Source organism: Podarcis vaucheri (assembly GCF_965113315.1).
Source record: "Podarcis vaucheri genome assembly, chromosome: 12".
Lineage (NCBI taxonomy): Eukaryota > Metazoa > Chordata > Lepidosauria > Squamata > Lacertidae > Podarcis > Podarcis vaucheri.
In genome coordinates this window covers 31,746,280-31,769,527 of record NC_138750.1, presented here as the reverse complement: position 1 = coordinate 31,769,527, position 23,248 = coordinate 31,746,280, and the positions used below count along the sequence as shown (strand labels likewise).

At 41.9% G+C, this 23,248-nt stretch overlaps 1 protein-coding gene across 4 annotated transcripts; it reads left to right on the top strand.

Moving 5' to 3' along the window:
* The first annotated feature begins 3,710 nt into the window (after positions 1–3,710).
* Positions 3,711–22,216, top strand: LRRC72 (leucine rich repeat containing 72). 4 transcript variants are annotated; one of them, XM_082194005.1, is made up of 10 exons: positions 3,723–3,880; positions 5,519–5,592; positions 7,571–7,590; positions 8,931–9,020; positions 11,717–11,798; positions 13,614–13,727; positions 18,003–18,092; positions 19,295–19,453; positions 20,457–20,484; positions 21,938–22,216. In XM_082194005.1, exons 2-10 carry the CDS (start codon positions 5,562–5,564, stop codon positions 22,101–22,103), a joined length of 780 nt encoding a protein of 259 aa, XP_082050131.1. In that variant the 5' UTR covers positions 3,723–3,880; positions 5,519–5,561; the 3' UTR covers positions 22,104–22,216. The 4 variants fall into 4 exon arrangements, with proteins under 4 accessions (XP_082050132.1, XP_082050130.1, XP_082050129.1 ...); XM_082194004.1 differs by lacking the exon at positions 7,571–7,590 and having other exon boundaries at positions 3,712–3,880; positions 8,951–9,020; positions 19,370–19,453; XM_082194003.1 differs by lacking the exon at positions 7,571–7,590 and having other exon boundaries at positions 3,715–3,880; positions 8,951–9,020.
* The last annotated feature ends 1,032 nt before the right edge of the window (positions 22,217–23,248 follow it).

Genomic DNA, 23,248 nt, shown 5'->3' with positions numbered 1-23,248 from the left:
CAGTGCATCACAGTAATTTACTTGATCAGACATTCAAATATGAATTTTCTTATGGAATTTTTGTTTCCTCAGAAATACAGAACCATAAACCGGCCCAGCCCTATCACTGGGTAGAGTGAGGTACCTGCCTCAGGCATCAGATCTGGAGAGGGGGCACCAGGGAGCATCAGCAACGTGTTGGAGAACAAAGCTATGTGTGCCCCACAGCCTGCCCTGCACCTCCTAAGCAAACTTGCTTCCCTCAGAAATGCTGTCTTGTTGACAGCGCTGAAGTAAAGCTCAACTGCCAGACCAATTGGCTAAAATCGCTTCATGCCACAAAATCTCTAGGGCCAGCAGTCTTGCTTATTAACTTAGCTCTGCTTAAGGACTAGATATTTTTTTTCAACCAGCTCATGAAACAGATTCACAGTGAAATGCTAAAGAAGAATGTGCTTAACCTGGCATTTTCTGTTTCCCAACAAGGGTTAGTGAGAATAAGGTCTCAAATGCAAAGAATATGTAATAACCACTTATGTCGAGCTGTTGACAGAGAAGGGGTGCTTTATGCCAGTTTTCAAGTTTGATGAAAATGGGTGGCATTATTTTTCTGCTGGGAGCAGGAAGGGAAGTTAAATTATTATATTGCCTTGAGGTACTGAGAGTCATAAGTGATATGAAAGTGGCAAAACATCAAGAACACACATTCAGCAGGATCTCAGAAGGTGAGTCAGGAACCAGAAGTTGTGGGTCAAGCAAGTACTCAGGCCCAGTGGCCTGAGAACAAAACAAGATATAGGTCTGAGAGACAAGCCAGAAATCAGGACTGATAAGCAAATCAGGACCAAAAGACAAACCAATCATCAGGACTGGAGGATACAGGAACATCCCAGAGCTCAGGAAAACCTTGTTGCAAGGCTCAGTAGGAACAGAAAGCCCTGCTCTTACTCCTTCCTATCCAGAAGATTCCATGACTAGCCAGAGTGAACAGAGTCAGTCTCAGTCCTGAGGGTACTTCACTGATGTTGCTTCAGGAGGTGACATGATGCCCTCCCTTGCCTGAGCTCCCTTCCTTCTGCATTTCCTCAAGACACATAGAGTTTTCTTAAGTAGCCATAGGGAAGGTTAGGGATGGGCTGCCTTAAAATTTCTCTCAGGCCATTGATGGCTCCTTCAGAAGTTGCTAATATGTGCTCCCTGGTCCATCAATGAATCTGGAAACTAATTGTGCAAGTCTAGTTTCTGAATCAGTGGCATAGCGTGGTAAGCAGAGGGGCACACCCCACCCCTGAGTTGGCAGAGTAGCCAGGCCAAGAAGGCATGTGACCACCGCCACCAGGAGCAGCAGTGGCAGCAGTCATGTGCCTCACGGGCTCCGCATGTGACCCCCAGCACACGGCTCCACCTCAGCTTCCCAATCCACCAGGGTAGGGTAACACTTGCCCTGCTCCGGGCACTGGCAACCCATGCTATGCTTCTGTTCTGAATATTGTTTCATCTACAATTTCATATATGAATGTAATATGTGAATCTGAGCGAGTTAGCTACTATACAAAATAAAGTAGGCCCTATCCCTATAATGTGTACAAGTGGTGACAAAGAGCCAATACTCCAAACACTGAAGATGAAGAGCCAAAATTAGTTTTGATGAGCTATAAGGTGAGCTAGTCTTTAGTGTGACTACCTAAGCAGTGATCCATGCTGAAAATAGAAACACATTCACTACGCACCCAAGTTTCAGCAAGCATCTTAATGTCGTCAAAAAAGACTTCAAAGTCAAAGCCTGAGGCATCTGCTCCCAGAGGCCTAAAGCTGCATCTTCTCCATTTAGAAGTCTGCTGTTCAGTGATTAATCCTGCTGTTGGAAATGTTAGTGGTGATGTAATTTTCCTATAAGAAATGAAAACTTTATTTCTATTCTTTTCTTTTATCATTTGATCTGTCCCCATAGAGTTTTAAAGTGAGAGTTTTGGCACATTTTAGTCTAAACATATTTTTTTTCATGTGTGAGACCTATAATAAATACCCCGTTTTTATGTGTAGTTGTGCTTCAAAGTCACATATGTTCTTCCTTGGTGTATGGGACGACCGTGTCACTCCAATTACCTAATGTAGCTTTAGTAACTAAAAAAAGGAAAAGAAACATGATACACTGATATACGTGCTATGGTTTATATACTTAAAAGAAAACTGCTGATAAAACAGGCACCATGGATACTAAATCCCCATGAAAACTAAATTTCTATGACACTATTTTTAGCTCCATCCATTTATCATTTATTTTACAGAGGTACAGACAAGGGCTGCATTCATACCATACATTTAAAGTACCATGATACCACTTTAGGCAACCATGGCTTCCCCCAAAGGATTCTGGGAGCTGTAGTTTGTTAAGGGTGCTGAGAGTTGTAAGGAGACCCCATTCCACTCCCAGAGCTATTACTCCCAGAGTGGTCTAATAAGCAATCCCTCTTCTTCACAGGGAATGCTGGGAATTGTAACTCTCTGAGGTGAGTAACAACTCTCAGCACCCTCAACAAACTACAGCTCCCAGAATTCTTTGGGGAAAGCCATAATTGTTTATAGTGGCATCATAGTGCTTTAAATATATGGTGTGAATGTGGTCAAGGAGATACAGGCACATAAGTAATTCATTCCATTACACTTTCCTCAGATTTATTTGTCCCTTGGGATTCTCCCCAGGCCACATTTTTCATCAGCCCTTCCTCATACCCTGTTCGAGTGTTTTTGCCTGGCTGAAATGTGCCCTTGAACTCTGGTAATACTTCTGGCTTGCCTGGATGGAGAACTGAGGCAGTTGTGTAGGAATGCAATTGTTTTTCTTTGTAACTGTTCTTAGAACTGTTTAACTATTCTAGAGTGTTTTTCTTTGTTTTAGTTTTCGTTAATTGTGCATCTGTTTGCTGCCCTGGACTCCTCTGGTGGGGAAAGGCAAGATATAAATTCAGTGAATAATAAATCTGATGCAGAGGACACAACAAAACACATATGACCAAGAATATGACAACTAGAACTTGCTTTTCAACGGTTGGCTCAGCACCCTGAAGGAAAGACAGTTGGAGCTATTGATATACCAGCCACAAAACAACAACACCCTTCCCTCCCTCAGCTCATCACAAGCACTCCATGATTGCTGCTCCCTTTTCCCTGCCTCTCAGTGGCTGGCCTTGCTGTGATAGTTGGCTGGGAAGTGCAGTTCCAAAATGGTGGCTGTTTCAAGCTGCAACAAGAGCCTAGAGTGGGAGCAGGTGAGTGACTCCCAGCACTTGTCTGTCCCCGTGCAGAGAAGCTTTGTGTTCATATGGTGTGTAGAAAGGGATGCCACCAATAGACCCCTTGAAAAGATAACCCCAGTTGCAAATGCGCCTTTTTTCTAATTCCGCATGTATCTCCTTTCCTTCATCCACTACTGACCGCAATGTCCATGGGCAAGGCTTTGTGAGTTCACCATAAATGCCAGGCTGGTCCTCATCTCCACCAGTCTGGGGTAACCAGGTGGAGAGGCTGGCCCCCGAGTGAGCAACTATAAGGCCAGCTGGCAGGTGTGGTTGCAAGGTAGGAGAGCATATCCGCCTGCTGGCCTGATGCAAACATGCCAGAGGAAAGTGAAAGGAAAAGAGGCGGAAGCGAGTTCCAGGTGTGACAGTTTGAATGAGGCCAGTGTGGAAGGCTGCCGCCATGTCTTTAAGGAAGGTTGAGTTAGAATGTCAGTTAGAGGCAGCCAAGCTGGATTCTGCTTCTCCTCCTTTGTGAATGAAGCATCCAGGGGAAGGTTGGTTGGCTGGCAGAGGGGGAGATTATGCACCCTCCGTCAAGCCGGAGAGAGAGGTCTTTGAGAAAGCCTGGGGAGCCACGGTGCATCAGTGCAGAGGCTGCTGAGGTAGGCAGATGGATGGTCCAACTGAGGGTAAAGCAGCTTCTTCCTTGAGCCAGTGTGGTGTATTGGTTAAGAGTGGTAGACTCGTAATCTGGTGAACCAGGTTCGCGTCCATGCTCCTCCACATGCAGCTGCTGGGTGACCTTGGGCTAGTCACACTTCTTTGAAGTCTCTCAGCCCCACTCACCTCACAGAGTGTTTGTTGTGGGGGAGGAAGGGAAAAGGAGAATGTTAGCCTCTTTGAGACTCCTTCGGGTAGTAGAACTCCTATTAGAATAAACTAGTTCTGTTATAAATACTGAAATACCAAAGAATATGGATAACAATGTGTAACAGAAAAAGAAGTAGAAAGTTGATTTAATAGTGTGTGAAAGAAAGTAATAGAAATAGAAAGAAATTGCAATTGAGTAGATTGGAAGTCTAACAAAGGGTGGGGTGAGGGGTGAGGGACAGTGGTGGGAAAAGGAATTATGTGCAGGATTGTGTGTGGGTATGTATAAATATTTTTAAGGATTGTATGAAATGTATGTTTGTTTGTGTATCTGTAATATGTATGTATAAATGTATTAATGTTGAATTATTTCAATAAATCTTTTAAAATTAAAAAAAGAGACTCCTTATGGTAGTGATAAAGTGGGATAGCAAATCCATCCTCCTCCTCTTCCTCCTCCTCCTCCTCTTCTTCTTCTTCTTCTTCTTCTTCTTCTTCTTCTTCTTCTTCTTCTTCTTCTTCTTGAATTTCATGACATGGCAGGGGTGAGGAAGAGACCAGCAGTGCCTCCTGTGTTGTAGAAGCAGCATGGGGTGGGGGCTTCTGAAAAGGCTGCAATTGAGGCCTCTGAGGAGCGTGCCACAGCCATCGCTGCCCCTGTAGCAGCAGCAGGCAATGCCTTCCTTAGAGGCCAGATCTGCTGTCCCTGTGGATCCTGCCGCCCAAGGGAGCCACCGCACCTTGCCTCATGGGTGGGCCAGCACTGCAGATTACATCTGTGTCTTAAATGTCTCTGTTGCTTGGTTTTGTTTTGTTTTGATCTGTCGATGCAAGATTGCCTGCCAGCTGCAGTTCAGCACATCAAGAAATCCTAAAGCTGGTTTAAACAGTATCATGCTTGCATCAGTCTGGTCTGATAAGAAACTTTGGCAGAAAACGTCCAGCCAATTAAGAATGATATCATATGAACTGGCCCTAAACTCATGTTCAGCCATGAGTTTATTAACAAGGCTCCCCACCCCCATACTCTTATAGCTATGCTTTGAATATATGATTTGTAGGAGTGAATCTTTTTTTCCCTTCCAAATTCCCATGACTCTAGACTGACTAATCACGAAAAACAAAGAATTAATAGCTGAGAGCTATATAGCAATCCTCATATCTATGTTTCTTCCTCTATCTTCCAGGAGCCAGTGTTGCCCCAAGGCATTCAGTGCTGTCTTCCCCACAAATATGTGGTAAGGCACGTACTGAAGCGAAATGAAGTAAGGAGGATAAAAATTGGAATGTAATAGCTGTAGGTATTTTTTCTTTCTTTTATTTAAGCATAGGCGAGAAAGAGATCCTGTGATTTCAATTTCTCTTTTTATATATAAGAATATATTTTGTTTAATTATGTGCATTGTTTCTGACACACAATTTGTTTCCAGGCTTTAGGAAAACAGTTGAAAATATGCGGCTATAAGAAAAATAATGAAGTTACCGATTTGTATCTTGGTGAAAAGTAAGTACCATATATTCTTCTTCTTCTTTTTTGCTGATTTAAGGCACTGTTCTGTTAGGCTCAGCTGAAAAGAATCAATTTTTAGACTGATTAATCTTTAAGCAATAGAAAACAGAATTTCTTTTTGGTTCTGTGAAAATAAAATAGTTTGTTTCCAGGACCAGTAAGTTGCCATTTCATTCTTTAATCTTTATTTTGTGAGGCCAGCACATTCTCTAGCGCTCATCTTATAAAAGGTAAAGGACCCCTGACCATCTTAAAAAAGGTAAAGGTAAAGTCCAGTCGCGAATGACTCTGGGGTTGCAGCACTCATCTCGCTTTACTGGCCGAGGGAGCTGACATTTGTCCGCAGACAGTTTTTCCAGGTCATGTGGCCAGCATGACTAAGCCGCTTCTGGGAAAGCCAGAAAAGCACATGGAAACACCGTTTACCTTCCTGCCGGAGTGGTACCTATTTATCTACTTGCACGTTGACATGCTTTCAAACTGCTAGGTGGGCAGGAGCTGGGACCGAGCAACGGGACATCACCCCCATTGCGGGGATTCAAACTGCCGACCTTCCGATTGGCAAGCCCAAGAGTTTCAGTGGTTTAGACCACAACGCCACCCACATCCCATAGGTCTCATCTTAGAAAAGGCTAAATGTCAGAATTCCCTTAGTGATTACAAATTGTGCTAGCAGAATGGTTTGCACAAGAGAAGGCGCAGGAAGCTGGCATATTGCGCAGGCATTATTATCGTCCTTACCATAACACAGTAGGGGTTGGACTAGCAGTCAGAGAATGTTGAATCTAGGCCAGAGTTTGCACATCCAAACCAGCAAACTGATTTGTAGTTTCCCTCCAAATCATAATTGCTCACCATGATTTGCTTCTGCTTTGCAGTTCAGGCATATGCTAAGCAGGAAGCAGTTCATTGTATCTGCCCATACAAGGGGAAGAAAGGACCAAATAACCAGAGCATGGCTGTTTCCACACCTCCCAAACCATAGCTTGCAACATTACTTCTAAACTGTGTTGTGTTGTGTTGATTGGAGCGGAGCTGCTATAAAAAGCTAATAAATATTTAAGTCTGTGCATTAAAATCCTCCAGTACTGTTAATGAAGCACAGGAAATTCTGCTTCTGAGAAAGCTGTCATCTTGAGGAAATTGATTAGTTTAGTTGTAAATTGGAAAAGAATGCTGGAGGCCCAAAGGGCATGCAAAGACTAGAAAGACCTGCATAAAGAGGCAGGTTAAAAAAATTACTGGAATTAAACTCTCCTTGGAAGAAATGTAATGCCTTTGGGTGCAATTCTCAGATGAGTTTCTCCATATATGTTCTATTTATTTCAGTAGAATGTCTCTAGAGTTTAAGGGCTGCAGTCTAAAACTCTAGGGTTTAAGGGCTGCAGTCTGTTCATCAAAAGGGTAGGCCTGGAGATATGGGGCGGGGGGGGGATGAAGCCAATTAAAAATAAGTTTAAAGTTTAGGAGAGAGAAATAGGAGATAACTTGCATGTGGATAGAAGTCAATAAGGAAAAGTGATTGTTGTGTGTGCATTGTGCAGAGCTCCAGCATTTTATAAATAAAAACTTCATGGGATTGAGAATTTTGCCCAGGTATGTCAAGTTTTGTGAAGAGTCCTTTAAGCCATGGCAACATTGCCAAGAATCTGTGCCGTAACAGAATGCAGTATTGCAGAGTATCTGTTCCGGGTTTTTCTTTTTCTCTAGAGAGATCAAACCAATCACACTAGACTTCCTTTGCCATTGTTTGACAGGCTCTTTAGGCTTGGCAGCAGACCAAATAGAAGACAAGTGTTCATTCACCACATCATCTAGTTCCTGTTAGGTGGGAAGCAATACATCTCCAGCTATTTCCTCACCCCAAATGGTTAATAGCTTTCCCCTCCCCATCTTTAATATACATTGATCATGACAAATGGAAAGAACGTTGAGAAATAGCTGCAATATATGGATATATTTTTCTTTTTCGATAACCACTTAGGGCCAAATGTGTCATGGAAGATCTGAGGTACATGGAAGATCTCAACTTCTTTTGTTTTCACCAACAGCAGTCATGGGTGGAGGAGGCTGGGCTTTTATGAGTACAGGAAGCTCCCCGCTTCAAAAGAGGCCCCTCTAACTTACTGTGATGGTAATTGTGATGCCAACATATAAGAGAAGGACCCTTGCTGCTCGTCTCACACCTGAAGAGTGCTAATGTTAATATATGAATGGACATTTTCCCCATGCACTCAGTTGCTTTGCAGTGTGATCACTCAGACCATTAAGTCTCTAATTAACTACGGTTTTTGTTTCATCCACAACAAGCAAAACAACCCAGATTATCAGCTTCAGAAGAAGCCAGAATATTAAACCATTATATTATATCCTGGCTTGTTCCAAAGCTGCTAACCAAGCTGATACATGATCATCTGAAGTCAACCACTGATACTTGTGTTCCTCACCAAATACGAGGTAAAATTGTGGAGACTGAGAACTGTTGGTACTTAACAAAAGTCATTTATTTACTACTTTAGATGCTCAGCAACCACTGGGTGCGAATGAATTTCCATATACAGTGGTACCTCAAGTTACAAATGCCTCAGGTTTCAGACGCTTCAGGTCACAAATTCCGCTAACCTGGAAGAGTTACCTCGAGTTGAGAACTTTGCCCCAGAATGAGAACGGAAATCATGTGTTGGCGGTGCAGCCGCAGCAAGAGGCCCCATTAGCGAAAGCACGCCTCTAATTAAGAACAGTTTCAGGTTAAGAACAGACCTCCGGAACGAATTAAGTTCGTAACTAGAGGTACCACTGTATTACTTCATAAGCAGTACTATACAGTGGTGCCTCACAAGACGAAATTAATTCGTTCCGCGAGTTTTGTCGTCTTGTGATTTTTTTCATCTTGTGAAGCCCGGTGTCAGGAAAGTTTTGGAAAAGCTTCAAAAATCACCAAAGTCTTTAAAAACCTCAAAAAAGGCTACCACACCGCGTTCTATGAGTTGCTCCTCGAAGTCAAGTTGCAACTGTATTAACGGTGTTAAGAAAAAGGAAACAAACTTGCAAGACGTTTCCGTCTTGCGAAGCAAGCCCATAGGGAAAATCGTCTTGCGAAGCAGCTCAAAAAACAAAAAACCCTTTCGTCTAGCGAGTTTTTTGTCTTGCGAGGCATTCGTCTTGCGAGGTACCACTGTATATGCTTTTCTGACAAAAGAGGATTGCTTACTGCCAACAGTACGTGAGCACATTGAATCAAAAAGCAGCTGTTACTGATGGAATTACATAACTGCTTCAGTGCTTATTTCTGATGCATAATAGTATATTAAAGTGGGTATTAACAACTGAAGTTATATAACTTTTGTTTCAGAGGATTAAAAGAAATCCCTGATTTATCACAGTTCCGGATATTAAGCCATTTGTGGCTAAATAATAATAAGGTAATAAATATAAAGTTTACATTATTTTTTACACTTTTGACTTTATTTTTGGAAGTAAAAAGTAATGGGGGATTTTGTAGCAATTTTTTTTTAAAAAAAAGCTTAGAATTTGTTGAATTTATAGACTGGGTCCCAAGCTAAAATGCAGCCCCATTCATTTCAAGAAAAGAGATTTAAACATATGCCTAACTGCCAGAATGGAATCAAATTTTGGCTGTGTGTTTAGTACTAGTACAGTGGTACCTTGATCCTCAAACTTAATCCGTTCCAGAAGTCCATTCCAAAACCAAAGTGTTCCAAAACCAAGGCATGCTTTCCCATAGAAAGTAATTCAAACTGGATGAATCCGTTCCAGACTTTTAAAAACAACCCCTAAAACAGCAATTTAACATGAATTTTACTATCTAACGAGACCACTGATCCATAAAATGAAAGCAATAAACAATGTACCGGTACTGAAGTCACACAATCAATCAATCAGTCAGTAGCTGAACTGGGTTCCACACAGTCATAAAAACAAAACAAAAAGAGCTGCAAAAACAAAAATGCAGAAGAAATAGCAAAAACAGACAGACCTCAGCATAACACTCAAAACGGAAGCGTGGCACTCAAATCGGAAGCATAACGCTAAAAACAGAGCACGTTTGGCTTCTGAAAAAAGTTCGCAAACCGGAACACTTACTTCTCGGTTTGCAGTGTTTGAATTCCAAGTTGTTTGAGTACCAAGGTGTTTGAGAACCAAGGCACCACTGTACAAGTATCACCATATGGTTGGGAGAAAGGGCTCTAAGGGATGGAAAAACTCCCATGTGAAATTGCTGGTCAGTGCAAACAATCCTGAACTCTGGGGACAAATGATTTGACATTTGTCAGATACTTTCAGCAGCTTCCTCTGCTTCTGTATTGCTGAGGCAGGGACAATTTGCCCTTGGGTATTTTCCCAGAGCCATTTGCTCCCAACCCCTGGTGAGCCACAAACACCATCCTTTGCAGTTCAGAGCTATTTGGTGCCCCCATTTGAGACTGAACATTGAGTGAGGCAGGTGCACTCCTTGGACTCTCAGGGCAGAATATATTCAAGTTTAAAAGCAGAAACATGAATACATGTTATAACAATGAATCAAGAAGAATAAATAGGCAGACGGACGGCTTTTTGAAAGTCACACAATAGCCACAGCTTCTGTCACTGGCTACTCACGTATGACTGTAAATACATACATACATTTCTAAGGCTAGGAAAAGATACTGTAAAATTCCATATAATTTGGGAGAACATACAGGTTTTATTGCCTTGGGCTAAGAGTAATCGCATGCCATATAATGTCAACCATGTTGAAAGGCTGCCGTTATTACAATGTTTTGCATCTTTCAGTATGCTAGCAAGCAGACAGCTTCTTTGTACAGCTCAGGCCTTTACAATGTAGGGCCACCTCTATGCTTGCTTGCTTGCTTGCTTGCTTGCTTGCTTGTGCACCCCTTGGATTGATTCCAAATACCTGTTGCTTGTTTCCCATACCTGTGGAAAGTTGAAAGGCTGAGAGTGTGGAAGTCTTGTGAGCTGTTGCTGGTGGAGGAATAGACATAACGTACCAGGGAGTGCGGAAGGGGAGGGGAAAGATAACCTAAACATGAAATATAGGATGCAGAAAGACTTGTGAGGTGGATAAAGAGCATAAGAGATGGATATTATATATATTTTTAAAGCAAAAGAGTGAGACTGTTGGATGGGAGAAAAGTAAGAACACCACATTTATTGGATACAGAAAATCTATGAGCGCTCTCACTCACACACGCAAACATTTTATTACATCTACCATTTCCATGATGCAGTTCAAGGTGGTTTACAGGCCACTGAGCATGGCTAAGTTCAGCAAGCTTGCTGCATCTTTCCCTTCAGCCCATGTGCTGGGACCAGCTTCTCACTTCCACAGTTTGTGAGAACTGCGTCATTGTTAAAGGTGCCTCAGATTTCTTTGGGAGGAATGGCATGATAGAAATTTAGTAAATAAAATATGCATTCTACCTGATCCTTGTTTAATGCTCTAACGCTCTGTATTTTCTGAGAATATGTATTCTACTATTACTGTGTTTACATAACTGTTTTGATGTTTACATAACTGTTTTGATGTTTGATTGCATAAATTATACATTGTATAAATATTAGGTTATGTATTGACATTTGTATTCTGTGATGTAAACTACCCTGTAGTTTTTTGATGAAGGTCAGAATATAAATTTAATTAATACTAATATTAGTACTTATAATATGTAGCAGATTAAGTATTAGCAGACTATGTATCCTTTGCTGAAGCTCTCCTTTTCCAGCTGTATGTAGTTTGTGCCACTTCAGGACAAAGGATGAAGAGGGTAAAATGGCTGACGTTTCAGCACACTGGGTGGCATTCAGTGAAGTTTTACTAAGAGCAGACCTGCTGAAATTAATGGACCTAACTTAGTTATGTTTACTAATTTCAACAGTATGGCAATCATATGACATGCAAAAACATGTTATAGGTAGATGCTTAATATAGAGGAAAAGAACATTTCTATACTGTGCATTTTGGGGCCTATTATGCTTTTAGTCTGTTATATGGGATATTTCACAGGCCTATTTAAACCCACAAAGATAGCATATAAGGTATAGTTCTTCACCAATAAAATCACATGAACCTATTTTTCTAATTCTCATAATTCAGATTCAGAATCTAACTATGTTGAAGCATAACTGCTGCTTGACAGAACTGTACCTCAACAATAATGAAATCCGAGATATATCAGGTATGGCGTCAACATAATCTCTTTTGAACCAGGAGCGATTCCTGTGAGCGTATATGTGTTAAATTTGGTTGAAATAGACTGCAAGAAGTCCTGGAAATAAGACGAGTGGTCTTCATGAAAACAGAAAAATGCCTCTAGAAAGAGGGCTTGGGGTCCCTTCCAACTCTATGATTCTATGAGTGTATGAAAGTTATGAAGCAAAATGTGCAAGTATCCTTCTAAGCAATTTCTGTGAAATGGCCCAGCCTGGCTGCTCTTGACTGTCAGTCTTTTTAGCCAATCAAGCAATCAATGAAATCAAAGCTGTGATTGATAAGCGAGTTATTTCCCCTTAAGTGCACTTTCCCTGCTTCTCTCTTATTTTCTAGTTTTTGGAATTCAGAAAACCTAAATAATTCCCAGCCAGTTGCCAACCTCCCCTTCTTGGATACGGTTCTTGGGTGAGTGGCTGTGGAACAGATCCAGGTGCTCTTGGAGGAAACTGATTTTCCAGATCAATTTCAATCAGGGTTTAGCCGTGGTTTTGGCACAGAAACCGCTTTGGTCAGCCTGTATGATGACCTTTGTCAGGAGAGAGAGGAAATGTGTCCCTGTTTAATTCTCCTTGACCTCTCAGCAGCTTTTGATACCATTGACCATGGTGTCCTTCTGGAGCAGTTGCCTGAGTTGGAGGTGGGTAGCCACACTTTGCAAAGGGTGCTTCCAGAGGGTGATGCTTGGGGAATGTTCTTTGGCCCCGTGGAGCCTTCAGTGTGGGGTTTCTCAGGGCTCAATTTTATCCCTCATGCTGCTTAATCACTGAGTGAGGTCATCCAGAGTTTTGGAGCATGTTGTTGGCAATATGCTGATGACACACAGCTCTACTTCTCCTTTACATCTGCAGGTGAGACAGTGGATGTGCTAAACGGTTGTCTTGCCTCAGTAAAGAATTAGATGATAGTCAATAAACTGAAGCTCAGTTCAGATAAATTGAGGTCCTATTAGTTGGTGGCTCCCTAGCTCTGATGGCTGGGAGGTTGATGGGGTTACACTCTCACTGAAGGAGTGTGTACAGAGCCCGGGCATTTTTCTGGTGTGGAGTGCCTTCCTTCAGATTCAATTGATGGGCCGGCTGCGCCTTTATCTGGACAGTGATAGCCGAACTTCTGTTGTTTATGCTCTGATAGCCTCTGGGTTAGATTACCGCAATGTGTTATATGTGGGACTGTCTCTGAAGATGGTTCAGAAACTTCAGCTAGGGCAGAATCCAGTGACCATGTTTCTCACTGGGACAAGATGGTTTGAAAACATAACACCAATTCTGGCTTGACTGCACTGGCTGCCAATTAGCTTCCAGGCCCAATTCAAATTGTTGGTTTTGACCTATAAAGTTTTAAAAGAGCTCAGGACCACAATACCTCAAGGATTGCCTGTCCCCATATGAATTTACTCCGTATGAATTCATCCCATCTTCATGTGCCGCCTCCATGACAGGTCCAGACAGGGAACATGAGAATGGGCCTTTTCTGTGGTGGCTCCCTGTTTGTGGCGTGCTCTACAAAGGGAGGTTTGCCTTAGATATCTTTAGGCTCCCTTCAAAAACTTTACTTTCTAACCAGGCTTTCAGCCTTTTAACTACCTGTGACCTTTTAGAAGTGGGTTGGATGTTTTTTTAATGTTTAATGTGTTTTGGTTCGAATGTATCCATATGGGGTTGTGGTTTTTTTGTTCATTTGGCTTTTGGTTGTAAGTCACTGGGTAAGATAAGGAGATGTAACAAACTGAAGAAACAAAATAAGTAAGGCATTATTTTATTAATTGTTGGTGTCATTTTAGGTGCTCTGAAACATATTCATGTGTTGCGAATCCTGATGCTTCACAACAATCACCTGAAAACCCTGGAGAAAACTGTGAAAGAGCTTCAAGGAATGCAACATCTGCAGACCTTAAGTAATCATCCACCTTTCTCTCTCTCTCTCTCTCTCTCTCTTTTTCCTCCCCATGCAGCACAGCATTGATAGGACCCACACATATATTTAGTAGAAAACAGATCATTTTGAGGAGAAGGATTGAATAAGATATATTAGCCTTTTTTTTTGGAAATGCTTTTTGCTGAGCAAATAAGATTCTCTAATTGAACATACCAGTATCAGTTTTAACTAGTGTCTGCATTTGTTTTATTTTACGTTACTGACAGAGCAAGGGGTAGATGAAAATGCTTGAGACTCTGAAATTTCATATTAAGATAAACAAGACGGTGCTGGCGCCACTAAGCGTTGCTGCATTCAAATCGCCTTCAGGGAAGTAGGATTATACACTGTTAACCTGTTGAAAGTGAAAGTGTAAGCAATCTTTCTCAGGTTCTTTTCCCTCCCTAAAGGAATGTGCTCATAGATCATACCAGGGCTTTCAGAACTTTTAAGAAGCAGGAACTAATTTAATGCCTCAGTAAAGTAATTAATAGAGGTATTTAATATTGTTATAGGCCACCCCAAGTCTGCCGAGTGGTAGCAAGGGATTCCAGGGGTCTTGGCACTTAACCAGGGTTTGTGTTTCCTTGGGGGAAATGATGCTGTAGTATCTTAGACATACAGTTTATTGACACATGTTTACACCTGAGTTTTATGGAGGGAGAGCTCACAGCAATTATATCCCAAGGGGGGGACGGGACGCTGCCCTTCAGTCCCACATGGCGTTCTGTCCATGTCCTTCTCCTTCTTCCCAGAAACCCCTGCTCCAAAAACCTGTTGCAAAAGGACACCCTCTCTTCCTGTGATGACATCGCGCCCCACATTTACCCTGGCAACCTCCCCCTCTCATCTCTGCTTTTGTCTTCTGCTAACTAACACACATCTGGGGGAAAGAACAGCATCTGCATGGTCAATTGTTCTTTAATGGCCCAGTCACATTTCTCCTTGTGTTCTTAATGGCAACAATATCAACTTTTGGGGGGAGGGGGCCTCAAATATTTTATTGGGGGTGTGTGGCAAAGGAACTTTGGCCCTTCAGTGTTGGCTCCTTTGTCAAAGACCTTTCCATTCCAGCTTTCCATTCTCACAGTGGCCAGCTTGATGCCTTTGAGAGGCTCACTAGCAGGAGAGGAGCACAACAGCGCCCCCTTCTCATTGTCCTTGGCAAATGGCATTCAGAGGCCTGTGATACTTTTTAAAGCAGGGGGTCAGCAAACTTTTTCAGCAGGGGGCCGGTCCACTGTCCCTCAGACCTTGTGGGGGGCCGGACTATATTTTGGAAGAAAAGAAATGAACGAATTCCTTTGCCCCACAAATAACCCAGAGATGCATTTTTAACAAAAGCACACATTCTGCTCGTGTAGAAACACCAGGCAGGCCCCACAAATAACCCAGAGATGCATTTTAAATAAAAGGACACATTCTACTCATGTAAAAACACACTGATTCCCAGACCATCCATGGGCCGGATTTGGAAGGCGATTGGGCTGGATCTGGCCCCATGTTTTAAGGCATCCAAGATGGCAGCCAGCGCGCCGGTAAAAAATCCATGCTTCAACAATATGCTGAGTGAAGTATTTCCTCTTGTCTGGTATTATGAGAGGGGGGAAGGTTGTATAATTTCTCCAAATTATGCACACCTCTACCATGTCCCTTTCTTGCTTGCTTTTTTACTGAATGAAAAAGCCTCCAATGTTGTAAACCTTCCTTAAAGAGGACTTGCCCCATTGATCATTTTGACTGTCCCCCTTTTCCAGCTCTATAACCTCCTTTTTCGAGGTGCGGCAACCAACACTTTAGACAGCATTTCGACTGCAGTTACTCCATAGATTTGTATAAAGGCCTTCTGATATTCTTGTATACGGAAGTTTTAGGCTCTGTACACTATTCAAAGTGATGAGATTATTTCTACAGAGATGATTAAATCTCTACTTCATAGCCATAAAAGTAGTGTTCTTTCTACTACTGCCATCTAGTGGTTCTTTGCATGCAATCGATTACCATGATTTATTTTTGAGCGAGGAAAGAAGTCACAAAAATAGATGAACGAGATTTTTCAGGATATGGCCAGAAAAAAAGATAGATTACGTTTTTTATCCCGATATTGTCATTATTAAAAGAAATCACTGATATATTGAAAGTGTCTTCCCAAAGCACAAGTCACTAATGTGCCTCACTACTGAGTTGCTTCTCTGGCAGTGTTTTAAAGCTTTCCCCCCTCTGCCATGAGACTAATGGAGTAGCATAATGAGGTGGTTCACAATTAATATTAAAACATGGTTTAGCACTATGTGTGTGAGTAGAAACAAGCTTCAGCAAAATCTTGTGCTTTCACCCTTCCTCCTTCCCTCTCGTCCTCCCCATGTGGCCAGGAGAAGGACTTTGCTATCATTTACTTTGTGGGTGATTTATCTGCGTAATTAAATAATCTTCAGCCTGTTTTGAACGGGGTTGCACTTCTTCTAAGGAAGAAAGTTTGCAGTTTGAGGATGCTCCGTGATCCAACACAGGTTAGCCTCATAGGGAGAGAGAGTGTTATTTCTGTTTCATTGGATATACCAATTACGACCCTATCTGGGTAGAGATAAGCTTGCAGCAGTTATCTAAGCTTCGATAATCTCCTGCTTAGATAACTGTACTGTGTTATATGTGATGCTGCCTTTGAAAATAGCCTGGAAAGTCCAGCTGGCCCAAAATAGATCTGTGAGATTATGAATGAGTACAGGTATATATATATAAATATACACCTGTATATATTTTTTAAAAGGTGATAGAACGGATTGTCGAAACTATGAAGGCATCTCTTTATTAGCTGCGGACGGCAAAACTCTTGCAAGCATCTTAGCAAACTATCTCCTAACAATAACAGAGGCTACCCTTTCTGAATCCGAAAATGGTTTTCGACCTTCTAGGGGGACAGTGGACATGATTTTTCACTGCTTGACAGCTTCAAGAAAATTGCAGAGAACAAAACCAAACCCTGTATATGGCCTTTATTGACCTAACTAAGGCCTTCAACAATGTAAATCATAATGCCCCATGGACTGCCCTTTTGAAAATCGGCTGCCCAGATAAATTTGTGAACATCCTTTGTCTCCTCCATGAAAACATGACAGCAACAATTGCAGATCACAGTGGCTCTCAAAGTGCACCATTCAGTGTGGGATCATGTGTTAAACAGGGTTGTGTTATCTACCCAACTCTATTTATTAGTTTCATTGCAATGATCCTACACTTTGTCGAAGGGAAACTCCCCACTGGAGTAGAAATCATATAGTGAACAGATGGAAAGCTCTTTAATCTGAGTAGGCTGAAAGCAAAGACCATTGTGTGCTTAGAGAGAGATGGCGGCCACTTCATGTGCTCTACCAGGGAAATGTCATGGCCTGCAGTATTCTGCCGGTATTACACACTTATCAGCATTTCTTTTATACTGTGCAATGCAGCAATAGAGAATCACATAAGATAGTTATGTGATGAGTTTAGGGTATGGAGGAGACTGCAGATGACTTAAAGGTAAAGGGACCCCTGACCATTAGGTCCAGTCGTGGACAACTCTGGGGTTGTGACACTCATCTCGCCGAGGGAGCTGGCGTACAGCTTCTGGGTCATGTGGCCAGCATGACTAAGCCGCTTCCGGCAAACCAGAGCAGTGCATGGAAACACCATTTACCTTTCCGCTGGAGTGGTACCTATTTATCTACTTGCACTTTGATGTGCTTTCGAACTGCTAGGTTGGCAGGAGCAGGGACCAAGCAAAGGGAGCTCACTCCATTTTGTGGGGATTCGAACCACTGACCTTCTGATCGGTTTAACCCACAGTGCCACCCGCGTCCCACGCAGATGACTTACCTGCATTGAATTCTGAAGCATTTCAGTCACAAGACCAATGATTTTGATAAAATCCCAGACACCTAATTCCTGCTAGTCACTTTTTCTAATGGAATGATAACCAGCAATCTGCATAATAAGATGTGATTTGCCCCTTTGGCCAGGATCAGAGTATCAGAATCTTTCTGGTTAATCATAAAGAACAAACAAGAACTTCCAAGACTCATAACAAGTGGCAAAAAGGCATTTGTTACAGATCTTTTTTCATGTACCTCACAATGGGCCACAACGTTCAGGAAGGAGGTGCTTTGTGAATACAAACTGGTTGATTATGTCTGTATAGTATCTACTGAAATATGGAGGAGGTTGCCAAGTCTTTGCTCAGTCATTTTGACCATTGTTCTCTTTGTTTCAACTCCTGCAGACCTGTTTAATAACCCCATGTCTCATGATCGCAGATACCATCTGTACGTAATATACCACATTCCTTCAGTAACATTGTTTGACAGAAAAGGTAGAAACTGTTTCTCCCCCACTTTCTTTTCTTAATAGACATGAAGGATAATCACTTAATGCTTTTATATCTGAACAAGAAGCAATATATTTGTGGGTGCCCTTACTCAGCAGCCATCAATTTTGTAAGATATACTTTTTAGTATTGGGTGGATACATTGCAATTGGGTGGATATCATTCATCTTTAATAGAATTATCTGGCCCTACTTTTAAGAAACCTTCATGGAAATGAACGTGCAATTGTGAAATTGTAACAGCTTATTTATTTCAGTTTCCAGGGGAGTTGTCTTTGTTCGTGTATTACCACACAAGCAACATTTTATTGCTCCTTAAAGACACATAGATTTATCATGATTATTATTTGCTCTCCCATCAGATGTCAAGGAGATGTGTAACTATACAAACTTTAGAAGACATCTGAAGATAGCCCTGTATTGGGAAGATTTTTAATGTTTAATGTTTTATTTTGTTTTTATATATTTGGAAGCCACCAAGAGTGGCAGGGCAACCCAGTCAGATGAGTAGGGTACAATTATTATTATTATTGCATGTATCTGTTGCATGAAAGATTTCTTATCCTCTGCTGATGGATGCAGTTGTGTGTGAACATAAACAGTGAGGTCAGAAGGCAGCGAAATGCAAAAGGTACAGACCAAGCATCACAGAAGTACTTAAATGTTTGTAAAGTAGGCATAGCGGCCATTCACAAAGCAGTGCTGAAAACACAAGCAGCCAGCATTGCTAAATTAATTTGCAAAGTTAATTCATTAATTTCATGGAACAAGCCCTATGTAATGCTTACTAAAACTGGCCTATTCAAGGTGGACTATGGAGCCTATTTAACACCTTTCACACACTAGCAATAGGAAGTCCTCTCAATTCCCATAACCAAATCAATTGTAAGCGACATAGGGCAGTTTCAAAAGCAGTTTGGAATATATCAGGGGAGACTGTAGCTTGGGGGGTGTGTCAAAAAGCTCCACAGGGAGCAGAGGTAACACATGGGTGCACCTAAAAGAGCTCTCTTGACTGACCAGAAGCCTGCCTCTCTAGAAACATTAAGCTACTACTGTCTGTAAATCACACAAGTCGCAACATCCCTTAGTGCTAGGCTGTCACCCACCTAAAGAATAAAGAAATATACTGTAGTATGTCAGCAGCTGGTTGAGCTCCAGATAATGCCATCTATTCCTATGTTACAGAAGTAACTTCAAAAGAAAGAGTATCAGCTGTTCATATATATGACCATGAACGGTCCCTCGTGCTTCATTCTATAGGATTTGGGAAGAAAATTGATGAACCGTTTTTGCCCAAGCAATCATTTTGCCTAACACCAACCAAAGTGATAAGATTGCCTCCAGGTATTTAACAGTGATTAAGAAAATCATCATCATCATCATCATCAGATGAACAACCATTGCCTCCTTACATTAAATGACTTTCATAATTATATAATTGCCTTGCTTTTTAGCAGTCTACTTGGGATTCTTTGAGGGCTTGCTGTGATTTACACTCATTGTCATTCTAGGCTTCTCAGTAAAAGCTGTTATCTTTTAGAAGAAGAAAATCATCGTTAAATTACTCAGGGTATTTACTGTATAATTCAGCTATACTTCCCTTTTCCAGATATCTAATATTGGTCTTTAAGATTTTAAAGCTTGAAAATAAGAAGGGCTTGGCATGTGCTGCATACATATAGTTGTTTTCCTTCTCATTTATAGCTTTTTCACCTGGTGGGTCAGATACTCCCCCCACCCCACCCCTTTGGCAGTCAATGTTTGGCATATTAAGAGCAAATGAGCAAGCAGAATTGAATTCTACATATATCAGCTGGAGGGCAGGTTCAATCCTGCTTCCTGCAGGGATTAGGTGGGTGAGCAACCTCTCCTGCACATCCCAAACCAAGCAGAACTGAACTCCCCAAGCCCCAGCTTGATGGACATGTGTTGTCAGGTGTCAAGCAGGCAGGCGAAACTTGGCCCACAAGTCATAGATTTCCAGTTTTATGGCTAGTCTTTTCAGTTGTATTCCAGTGACTACTGCCACAGCCATTGAAGATTCCTAATCGGTGCACAAAAATCTTTAGAAACCTCTACCTGCTGCTGCCTTTTTCTTAGTTATGTGTAGTTGAAGCAGGTGACAAATGGGAAGCAAATGATTTTGTCCACAGGGAGAAATCAATCACAAGTTAACTGTATATAAGGGTAAGCAAGTAACTAGAAAGAACTATCTCACTCAGTGAACCATTTAGGCCAAATCTTGCCATTTGAATCTAGTGGAATTTAGAATTGACTGAAGCTGTTCAGTATTCTGCATGTCAAGGGCTATGCAGACTTGAGTAACTTTTTCCAATCTTTGTTTTAGGTTGTGAGTTTGGAAATCACCTGGTTAAGTAAGCAGAATCTGCCTTTCCTTTATTTCTAATCCATTAATATTTAGATACGAAGCTCCCAGTCTAACAACAACTTAAAAACAAAAGATTTTTTTTGCCCTAATACATCATGCCCACTTCATCAGATGCTTGAAGTGTTATCCCCGGCTGGCAGATACAGGTTAGCCAGCCACTCCATTCACATTGCCCCCATGTGTGTAATAACCGCCTACTGTGCATGGAGGTGAACATAATCTGCTAATGAAAAAGGGAATTGTGGTCAGTACTAAAAACACCCCTTTCCCAACAGGCCTTGTAGAATAAGCACATCTCAAATGCATTATTTTTTTTTTAACATTATCTGGTCAATATGCAACACTCTCCAAGAAAATGCTGTTTTATTTCTGTCTCTAGATAAGAAGCGGACAAATGGTTGCTTGCAGCCCGCTTTCTAATTTTATGCAAATTGTGAAATCCCCTCTTGCTGAGAAGCAGGGGAAAGGGAGCATTGCTGTAGTCTCATCTCCCTCCCCTCCCCACTTGTCATGGGCTAAGCAGAGGTTGGGGGGCTATAGATACATGTTTGCTCCTCATTCACTATGGGGCTCCACACAAGACTCCTTCCATCCATAAACGTTTCTGTGTGTGTGAAGAGGTAGATGTGGGTGGTTATCTCCCCCACCCCCGTAAAACCCCACATCCATTCATTTTGAGAGTACATGCCCTTGAGGAATGGATTCTCATGTATCTCAGCCCCACCTGTAAGCCATTCCTCCACCCACACAGATGAGCAGTAAGGAAACAGCGGAGTTGTGCGGAAAGTGTGGGGCACAGAAGCAGAGTCTTGTTGCTCAGCTGTGAAGTGGGGGTGGACTGCAGATAAATATTGGTAGTGAAATCACCCCCATTCTGTTTCCCCTGACTTTGCTTTACTTCTTGACTAAGAGGTACAAAATTTTTGCACCGTATTTTTCGCTCCATAAGACACACTTTTTCCCTCCTAAAAAGTAAGGGGAAATGTGTCTGCGTCTTATGGAGCGAATGCAGGCGGGAGGCTCTGCTCACCGCTCCCTTTAAAGAGCTGCGTGGAGAGTGTGTGTGGCTCTTGGGGGCTTTTCCCTGAGGAGGGAGAAGGGCAGCCCGTCAGTCCCTTCTCCCTCCTTGGGGAAAAGCCTGCAAGCGCCACACAGACACGCTCCACGCGGCTAATGAAAGGGAGCGCTGAGCAGAGCCTGGGATGCATACAGGCTCTTCTCGGCACTCACTTTAAATAATTTTTTCCCCTCTTGCATATCCCCTCTAAAAACTAGGTGTGTCTTATGGTCAGGTGCATCTTATGGAGTGAAAAATACGGTAAACCATAAAAAATATTTACTATGCATTGGGTGCCATATTAGTATCAAATCCATTCACGTTTAAACTTTAGTTTTCTCATTCCCCCCCCCCCCCCGCTTTTTGTTTGGTTCTTTGGAAGGATTCCGTATGAAAACCCAGAACATGCTGTACTTGTGAGGGCCATGAGGCGATCTGTCATGGAGTTTGCCACTGTTGACTGGGAGAAGATGCCCACCTGCGAAGAGAAACGCCTTGGCAGCAATCCAGAAAAAAGGCCAGAGAGACTGACAATTAAGTTTCGATAAATGTGGCTTTTCTCCGACAGTTGTCTCTTAAAAAACAAAAAACCCCACACATTTCTTTTGCTGCTCTTGGTATTGTTGCGTTTTAAACATCAATTAAAATCATTTCAAGCAGGGGGGAAAAATCCAGTTACGTTACCATTTTAGCACTTAATGCATACTATGAAGGGGTGATATTTAAAGCTATAAAAATCATCTGTTAGTTAAACAAGCCTATGGTTTGAAGTTGGGTTATTGAGCAGTTGACCATGGTTTGCTGTAAGCCAGATTCCTGATCTGCATATAGGTTTAGGTTGAGATGCTTTCAAATGAAAAATAAACTTGGCAGCATGAACCCCTTTTTTTTTTTAATGTCTACCTGCCAAGTTTAGAGAGGCTTTAATTTCCTAAGCTCACAATCTCTGGGGGTTGAAAAGCTAGGAAACAGAGTAGCTGTTTAGGGAGCTTGATTATGACTCCGGGGGCAGTAAGTGAACTGACCACTGCTGGTGATTAACATCTGCATATAGGAGAATTTTTACCAAGTATATAAGTTAACAGACCAGAAGAGATATCTCTTAATGCCTTTTGGGGGAGACTTTATTCATCCTTTCCCTGTAAATTCAGAGGATAATATGGCACAGCTTTATCTCCAAATACTATCATGAGCCCAAAGGCATGCTGCTGTGCATTTGGGCTGACAGATTGAATGCTCCTTCCTCCAAGAAGAAAGTGGCATGTAATGGATGGGTGGGTGGAGACGAAGATAGAACTTGCTAGTTTTCTAGCTAGAGGGGAGTATGGAAGAGAATTCAGCCATATGCACTTCCATTTGCAGGTTCAAATGTTGCAGTTCATCTGTAGGTTTGCCAATTAGTTGAGCCCTAGTCTTAAGATCAGAGCCATTGAATACGCCAACTTTACTGACAGTTATGAATATACAAATTCTATACACTGCCTAAGATTTCCTTGACATCCATCAGATGTAAAGGGCACAATCAAGTATCTGACTTTTAGAAGATCAGATATACAGCAGCTCTGTATAGGGTTTTTTTTAATGTTTGATGTTTTACTGTGGTTTTATATTTGGTTGTAAGCCGCCTAGAGTGGCTGGGGCAACCCAGTTAGATGGGTGGGGTATAAATAATACATTCTTATTCTTATTCTAA